Source organism: Mus pahari, chromosome 10, assembly GCF_900095145.1.
Source record: "Mus pahari chromosome 10, PAHARI_EIJ_v1.1, whole genome shotgun sequence".
Classification (NCBI taxonomy): Eukaryota; Metazoa; Chordata; class Mammalia; order Rodentia; family Muridae; genus Mus; species Mus pahari.
In genome coordinates, this window is record NC_034599.1 from 34,379,456 (window position 1) to 34,388,950 (window position 9,495).

At 34.9% G+C, this 9,495-nt stretch overlaps 1 protein-coding gene across 1 annotated transcript; it reads left to right on the plus strand.

The window, feature by feature from the left end:
• The first annotated feature begins 6,870 nt into the window (after positions 1–6,870).
• On the plus strand, positions 6,871–7,806 carry LOC110327880 (olfactory receptor 1537-like). Its single transcript, XM_021207142.1, has one exon. The coding sequence runs from the start codon at positions 6,871–6,873 to the stop codon at positions 7,804–7,806; it is 936 nt and encodes a 311-aa protein (XP_021062801.1).
• Positions 7,807–9,495: the final 1,689 nt, after the last annotated feature.

A 9,495-nucleotide genomic window follows, 5' to 3' on the forward strand; every position in this document is an offset into this window, starting at 1 on the left:
ATTACTGTGACAAGTTATCCCCTTTGTCTACAACCTAAGGATGTTTGAGAATTCAATGAAAATGAAGGCACAGCATACCCAAACTTATGGGATACAATGAAAGAAGAAAGGAAAACTCATAACCCTGAGTGCCACGAAAAGAAGTTGGAGGGAGCATACACAAGTAGCTTGACAGCTCATCTGAAAGCTCTAGAACAAAAAGAAGCAAATACATCCAAGGAGAGTAGATGGTGGCAAATAATCAAACTCAGGGCTGAAATCAACCAGTTAGAAACAAAGAGAAGCATACAAAGAATCAACAAAACCAAGAGTTGGTTCTTTGAGAAAATGAACACGATATATAGGATCTTAGCCAGAACAACAGAGATGTCACAGAGACAGTATCCAAATTAACAAAATCAGGAATGAGAAGGGAGACATAACATCAAAAACTGAGGACATTTAAAAAATTAACAGATCACACTATGAAAGTCTATACTCAACAAAACTGGCAAACATGGTTGAAATGGATGCTTTATTAGACAGAGGCCAGGTACCAAAGTTAAATCAGGATCAGATAAACCACCCAAACAACCCCATAAACCCCAAGGAAATATAATCAGTTATTAGACGTCTCCGAACCATAGAAATCTCAGGCCAGATAGTTTTAGTGCAGAATTCTATGAGACCTTCAGAGAAGATCTAGTACCAATACTTGTGTAACTATTCAATAAAATAGAAACACAAGGAACAATCCTGAGAAACATAAAATTGAAGTCAACAAAAATATGTGTTCACACTTAAAAATGATGTTAAGCCAGTTTTACAAAATTTTCAAGGTTTTACAATTTGCTCCATTAATGCATGCTCTGTGATGTGTCTAGATACTTCTCATCTACATGTGACATTGCTACAACTTCACAAAAGATGTCCTTAAACACTGTATGAAAGCATCTCATTTTGATTTCATTGATGCTGAAGCGTAATGAGCATAAGCTGGTATATATATTTACACTTCACTTACTGACCTTTCAAGTATCTTATCTATAAGGTTTATTTTTCATCAATACTCTCTGTTTAAGATTTTAGATTTTTCGGTTTTCTAAGTATTTAACTCTGATAGAACGCTCTTGATTCTGTAGTCACAGTGGTGGCCCCATCCTTTTCATGTAGACCATTTATTTTTTCTCAAGTTTCTTAAATTGGGAACAATCAAGACAGTTTTGATACTTGGAGAAACTGGTTACACCACTGGGGTCTCTCTCTGTTGTGCAGCCAGAGGTTCCTAAGAAATATATAGAATCTCACATCTACTAACACATGGTGGATCAAAGCAAGCATTTTCATACAACCTTCAGTGTTCTACATACTCAAATCCTTTATTAGGACATGAAAGTTTAGACATGAAATTACTTGGAAAATAACTTGACAATTGGGAATTATCACTGATAATTGCTTATTTTCTCATTAGCATATCTTTAGAGTAACAAGAGTCTTCAGGGAAAGTTTATTTCCTGACACACAGCATCTGAAGTACTTAAACTCAGAATAGAGCTTCACAATTGCTCAGTTGACTGAATATTTGAGAGGCACAAAGTCCTGGAAGAAGATGACTGGAGAAGCCAACCAGGCTCCAAGGTAGTGTAGCCATTGAGGATTAGGTTTGCCTTCTAAATACTAACTCTAGGATGCTGGATGCCTGCTTTTCCCAATTCCAGAATTAGTATTATTAGCAAGCAGCAATTAAAACATGATATCTAGAATTTCAGGAGAAGTAACATAGTATGTTTACTGCTTCTCTCAATTCCAGGATTAGTACTATTGGCAATCATTAATTAAATGTGATATTTAGAATTTCAGGAGAAGTAACATAGTATGTTTATCACATATACTGAAATGTGTTATTTAGGAATATAAGAACTGGAGCAATTGCTGTCAGAAGCCAGGCAGATAGCTGGATATCCTTAATCATTCTTCTAATTATTTCCTTATTCTTAAAAGGACCACAAAACAGTAATGAGGCAGACATGAATTACTGAGGAGACTCAGAAGTTAGTCCAACTAGTCATCTGGTTAGTGTTTTACTTTATTTCACAAGAAACTGCAAGGCTCAGAAATTGCAATGCCCTAAGGACATTGTAGAAAAGATGGAACCGTTTAAAGATTTTGGAGAGTCACACCCTGTCAGCAACAGTTTTAGATAGGACATAAAAGTATTTAAATACTTACCAGACAATAAAAAACAAAACACAGTATTTAGTGACAGTTGTTCAAGTAGAGTAAACAGCATCTAAAATCTGTACAGTGAATTAATATAGTTTAAGGACTATAAGTAGCCAAATGTGTTCATCACAGAGGGAGAGGGTTGTATGAATTTAGAACTTAGGAGGAATAAGAGAGTGAACAACTGTGGTTTTACAAATAAACTGGAAAGGAATTGTTTCTATAGATCTTTGAAAGTAAATTATTAATAGACTTATAGTACAGAATAGGCCATGATCACTAATCAGTAACGTTTTACCTTTTAAAAATAAGCAACAGTTATAAAATTCTTGTATCATTATTTGAGTGTAATTTTATGTTTTCAAACATCAAAAACTTTCTTACAACATGTTACTTGCATGCTAATTATATCACCTTTCAATATATTCCACACTTCTCTCAACTTCTGTGTTTCACCTTGATGATGTTCTTTCCTTAACTAGAAAGTTCACAGAAAATATCATAGATTGAAATTTAATGTAACAGTTCTATTAGTGCTGGCCTTGGGAGAGATTAAAGCTATGATAAAACATGAGTTCTAAGTGACCTATTGGTTAAACTATTAGGCATCATTTTGACTTCTTGGCTATATTTCAGTTCAACCACTCCTGAGCTAAGAAGACATGTCAAAGCTCTTTCATAAATCACCAGGTAATAAAGTATTAGGATAATATAAAATAATATAGTATAATTTGCTACATTCTAAGATATGTTTGACATACACAGAGCAGCAAATATAAACCTCGAAGCTATACATTTATGCAATACAAAATATATTAAAAACTATACCGCAGGACAAAGAAAATATAGTTAATTGAAAACAGGTGTGACTCAAGTTTGAAAATTAAAGTAAGAAAAAAACAAGTATTTTGGTTCAAGTATTCCTGTTCTTTGTTCAATCATTATTAGAACAGCGTTCAGAAAGTCATTGGGTAAATGAAAATCTAAACAATATAATAAATAAATAAGCAAACATAATACAGACATGCAGTGCTTCAAAATAGTGCCTATTTTGGAGTAGTATAATCCTTCATATGCTTTTAAAATTTTAAAAAATTTTAAAATGTTTAAAAAGCAACATGTCTTTGGTCTGACTATAGTGTCCAGTACAGATTTTATTTTATGGAGAAAAGTATTTTAATAAATACATGACGCTCAAGACACAATTTTAGTAATGAGATGTTTTCTAGTTCAGATATTAATAGAGGTTTCAGAGATCAATAAGTTTTTTGAGCAGTCGTTTCCTCCAGTACTATGTATAGTAACTTCTAGCACTATAAAATCTAGCCATAGTGCTGAAACTTAGAAACCAAGTCAAATATCTTGATATCTTCATGCTCTGTGTTTCAAGTACAGGATGTCTTTAGCAATAAGGTCAGGACACGAGCTCTGGAGTGTAAGCAATAATAATAAGAGCCTGGAGTTTTTGTATGGTTTGTGGGACATTACTGGCTAGCAACAACACATTTACAAAAGATGATGGATGACAAAAGGGACCAATGTCATCCAGACAAAAAGAGACAGCTTCACATATGGATTAACAGTGAAATTGACCACACACACACACACACACACACACACACACACACACACACACATACACTCCCACACACACGTATAATTGCGGTGTAAGCTCAACCTCCCTGAAATTTTTACTTCATGGCTATTCCAATAATAGCATGCTTTTAAATTGTATCCTCTTGTCTGCCTTAGTAATTTAATCCAGTATAAATGCCAGTTAGAATTTCCTTCATTGCAAAATATATAAATGAATATTTGATTCTTTCTTGCTAATGCTTTAATAATGAATGAATAAAGGTACCAGAACATTTTCACTATTTTTATGCATAAAAGTATTCCCATTTTTCCTGGAAATAAACCGAGAAACACATAATTTAAGTAAAGGGAAAATATCTGTTCACATGTATAGATTACTGTCAAGCCAATTTTACAAATTTTCAAGGTTTTACTCTTTACCCCACATCACTCTGTGATGTGTCTAGATACTCCTCGTCTACATGTATCATTGCTTCAACTTTACAAAAACCATTCTTATGTACTCGTATGAACATGTTTCATTTTGATTTCATTGATGTTGACTCACAATGAGCCTATGCTTGTATACATATTTACACTTCAACTACTGACCCTGTAAGTATCTTATCTATAAGGTTTGCTTTTCATTAACAGTCTCATTTTACTTTAAACATTGTTGTGTTTTCAGTATCACTATTGCAAATATGTAGGTCATTTCATATTGAGTCCTATAGCAAGTTTATTTAATCATTGTGGGTTTGTCTCATTTCCGTCCCTTATGCTTTAAAATGTTTTACTTAAGTCTTTCTTTCATACACATGCTTTGATCATATTCACTCTCCTTCTCCCAACTCTACCCTGGTCTAGCTCCTTCCCTTCACATGCAGCTCTGTGTCCTGTTGTTACAGTTTTCCCACAATAGGTAATTTGTTTCTGTCATGTGTTTGTGGATATATGATTTCCCTCTGTCACATGGTCAACTTGTCTGGTACTCCAGTTTGACAGAAAACTTATATGCCCTCTCTCAGAAGTTACAGAGTGCCAATAGCTCCTTTCTGGTGTGAACTGTGTGTGACACTCACCTTTCTCTGCTGGCACATGATCTGGCTTTGGCTTACACTGTTCCTGTGCATGCTCTCACAACACTGTGAGTCTTCAGCATCTACTCTGCTGTGCTGTGCCCAGATATATGTTTGCATTTTCTTTATCTGTGTTTGAGTTTCAAACTAATCTTGAAGCTGAACTCTTCCAGAGCTGCTAATAATTTACTCAATGTTGTCTTCAAGTACTTCTATCACGCTGTCTACTTAAATCTCTGAAATTTCTTGATATTTATGTTGTTATCTATGCAAGATTTAAATGTTTGCATTTCAAAAACATTTCACCTTTTTACATTTTAATGAGTAAACTCTAATTCAGTTTAGAATTTCCTTTGTGTGCACAATCAATAATTGATTTGCAATTCAATAGGACAGAGAATAATACTTATTCTTTCCCCTAATTAAAGTATTACTTCATTGCAATGCTTCTTAGTTCACAAAATAGAAATGGAAAAGGAAGAACTGAGTCTGTTTATGTAATTTTAATATGTAGAAATAACCTTTTTTTTTTCATTTGAGAGAAAGCCAATAAAATCTAATGAACCAAAATCATATTGCAGATTTCCTGAGTGATAAGATACAAGAAATACTTATTTATACTTTATAGTGCATTAAATTCTGTAAATATGGTGTTAGTAGAATCAAGTACTGGACACATGATGCTGCTAGTTTTATGTTCTGGTCACATGGTACTACTAGGATTAAGTGCTGAACACATGTTTACAAAGCTTTATGCAATGGCTCCTCGAGATGTAAATCGATTTTCACATTTGGTTATACCAAACCTTTATGTATGTTAGGAATTAGAAAAAAAGGGAATGTCTGAAAACAAGAGCTCTGGAGATGACTAGGGATAATACATTCTGGACAATCATTCACTGTTTTTACGGAAAGATCATATCCTTATCAAAGTCTTGTAATTTTGCTGGCTATTATATACTATAAGTCTTAATTTTGAGATATTTCTATGCAATAATGAAAAATTTTAGAACTTTTAATTCAGTGATAGTGCTTTATGTGAAGTGCAATTTGAACTTCTGTGTATATCTTTAAAAATAATAATAGATAAATTTTATTTATCTAAGATGATCCAGTTAAGGTAATTATATACATGAAAAAGGTGTATTAAAGCAGAAATAATTCAGATAGGTATGTTGTATGCATGAAAAGCAAAATGATAATGGTGCGGATTGTCTTTGTGCTGTTTGTATTTTAATGCTAATCCTGCCCCCTTAAGAGGAGGGGATCATGTACTCAGGAGATGCCATGTGAACCTGCTGCCCAATTTGATTGGTCAAATAAAGGCTGGAGCCTGTGATTGGGCAGTGGAAGGAAAAAGAGAGGTGGGAAGTTTTAGAGAAAGGAGAGGAAGAATAGAAAACAAGATGGAGGACAGAGGGAGAAGAGGATGGAGGAAGAGGAGGTGGAAGATGGAGCAGACACACATGGGCTGGAGGACCAGGGATCTGATAGCTGGGCAACAGAGTAGGGTTGTTGTAGATCTGCCCAATTTAGGTGTGCATTTTGTAAATACATTAACTGACGTGTGTTATTTGGTTGTGGATATTGGCTTTGGAGTTCTATCAGTACAAATCTGTCTGGTATAAATATAAAGTTCTCTAGTGTTTTCCTTTCACATGGGTAAGTATAGATGAGTGAGAACAGAGAAGTCATTGGTATTCTACAGAGTAGTCATGGGAATGGATAGCCTTAGGAACAGCAGTAGCTACTCCAGGTGTTTTCAGGAAAAACTGGTTTGGTTGGCATAGCAAGCCAGCTGCAGAAACCAGGGCCAGAGAGGTGCTTGGAGCTAGCTGTGGGAACTGAGCAAGACAGCCTTTGCTGGTACCTAGCCCGAGAAACCTTGGTTTTTTTGTTGTTGTTGTTGGTTTGTGTGTGTGTGTGTGTGTGTGTGTGTGTGTGTGTTTTCTACACACTACAAAATAAAGTCACTCTAACAGGTTTATGATTGTTTTACTCCTTCAGGATAATAATGGAAGATATGGCAGCAGGAAACCATTGCACAGTGACAGTTTTCTTCTTGGCTGGGCTCTCAGAGAAGCCAGAATTCCAGCTGCCCCTCTTCTTCCTCTTTGTTGGAATCTATTTGATCACCATGGCTGGGAACCTAGGCATGATCACACTGATTGTGCTCAGTTCCAACCTGCACACACCCATGTACTTTTTCCTCAGCAGTCTGTCGTTCATTGACTTCTGTCAGTCCACAGTTGTTACCCCTAAAATGCTGGTGAGCTTTCTGACAGAGAAGAATCTCATCACCTACCCTGAATGCTTGGCTCAGATCTACTTTGCCATCATTTTTGGAACTGCAGAGTGCTACACATTAGCAGCAATGGCATATGACCGCTATGTTGCCATCTGTAACCCATTGCTTTACAATGTAACCATGTCATATCAGATATATGGTTCTCTGATTTCAGGGGTATATATTTTTGCTGTGTTCTGTGCATCAGTAAACACTGGCTTCATGTTTAGGATTCAGTTCTTCAAATTAGATATAATTGACCACTATTATTGTGATATTCTTCCCCTTTTTCAGCTTGCATGCTCTAATACCTATATCAATGAAATGTTAATTCTATTTTTTGGTACACTGAATATCTTTGTCCCATTGATGACTGTTATTACTTCCTACATCTTCATCATTGCTAGCATTCTCCGCATTCGCTCCACCAAGGGCAGGTCCAAAGCCTTCAGTACTTGCAGTTCCCACATCTTGGCTGTTGCTGTCTTCTTTGGATCTCTAGCATTCATGTACTTACAGCCATCATCAGTGAATTCAATGGAACAAGGAAAAGTGTCTTCCTTGTTTTATACTACTATTGTTCCCATGCTCAACCCTTTGATCTACAGCCTGAGAAATAAGGATGTCAGTGTTGCATTGAAGAAAATACTTGAAAGAAATTGATATAAGCAGAAATAATGTTAAGATTATTTATTAGACCAAAGTATTTAAAAACACATATATTGGATTGATAATGTGTATTTTATCCTATATTTCTTTAGTATTATTAATTTGGTAGGAACCTTGATATGTTTTACTATTACAAAGTTCAATTTTGATTTTAAGCACCTAATATCTTACATACTTCTCAGAATCAGCAATGTAAAGAAATAGTAATTAAGACATGAATCTTCATGCCCATAGTTGATAGTTCATTATGTATGTGTGTATATATATATATATATATATATATATATATATATATATATTGCATATTTCATAAAAATTACTTGTATGTGATAAACTGTTGGAAGTCTGCCTCGGTAGGAGTCTTCTTTCTTGCCAGTTCTTCTTGAGGCAGTGGAGGGTGAAGAGCATCTGCAGAGGGTAAGACTTTGTCTTAAGAGTTTTGGGAGTAAGACTTTGTCTCAAGAGATATTAGGGTTGCTGTATAAAAATAAGTTTACTTACTTAAGTCCTAGTTTCTGTGCTACTGTATCTGACCTGCCTTCTGTGATCCTTTGAGGCCAGAAACTGCAGTTTCTAGCACTTAGTACCTCCTCCTCAAAAAGAAAAGTATTAAGTAAATAGGCTTTGTGCTATCTCAGGAGCTGCTCAGATCTAACTTTCATCAGCTAGTAGCAGGATGAAAAAGGGACACACAGAAAAGTGATTACATCATTTTTTTACTAAGCTGTAAAGTTTCCTATGAAAGCTATCTAAAGGGAAACACAGAAAGACCCTAAGCCGGGGAAAGATAGAAATAAAAAGATAAAAATAAAAAGATAAAAATAAAAAGATAAAATGCCGGGGAAAGATAAAAATGTGGAGAAAGGGAAAAAAATCTCCATCTCTTTGTCCTCAGTGTTTAATACATCTTTCAGAACACATGATCACATGTTACAAAGTCCATCACAAGTTCACACAAAAAACCAAATCATAAATTGAAATAGACGTTTACCTCAGAGGATGTTTACATACATATCCATTAGAAGTAATTATCTTGCTAAACATCCATCACTTGTCTCAGCTCCACAGATTCACTGAAGATTTAAAGCCATAACTAAGTTACTAGTGAAGTTTTGTATAGATAAACCCAGTCAATATTTTATTTTCTGTCAAAGCACCTATAATAAATAGCTCCCTTTTTATGACCTTTGGTTGATTGTATTACAACCTCTTGGAATATGCTCTAAGAAAGTCTGGTTACTATCTAAGAGCAATGAGCTAGTGACACTTGGGAGACAGCCAGAGTTCTCATTCAGTTTTGATTAGCACAAAAGGACCTAATAGCAGTCACACTATAAAAGAGCTTAATAATAACTGATATAATTTTAGGAATTCTTATAGGATCATCATAAGACTTAAGAAGTCATTTATTTGTCTGTATAGAATCACTACTAGACAGTACATCTTCATAAATCTGCAGAGATCTGCTCCAAAGATGTGGGCTATTACTTAGTTATTGTTATATAAGTTTAATAATGACAGAAAAAGCATATTAGTAGCAGTAACCTTTCATAAAATAAATTCTCCAATAGCCTTGCCTCAAAAGAGCAAACCAGTTGCAGATTATATAGTAATCTGAGGCAGGTCATCTCAGGAAGATCACCTGCTAGTTATTAGCTTGTCCCATTATGGCTCCTTATAATA

What these genes read in the sequence shown, in the direction of transcription:
- LOC110327880 (XM_021207142.1), top strand. Translation starts at nt 6,871, where the DNA reads ATGGAAGATATGGCAGCAGGAAACCATTGCACAGTGACAGTTTTCTTC.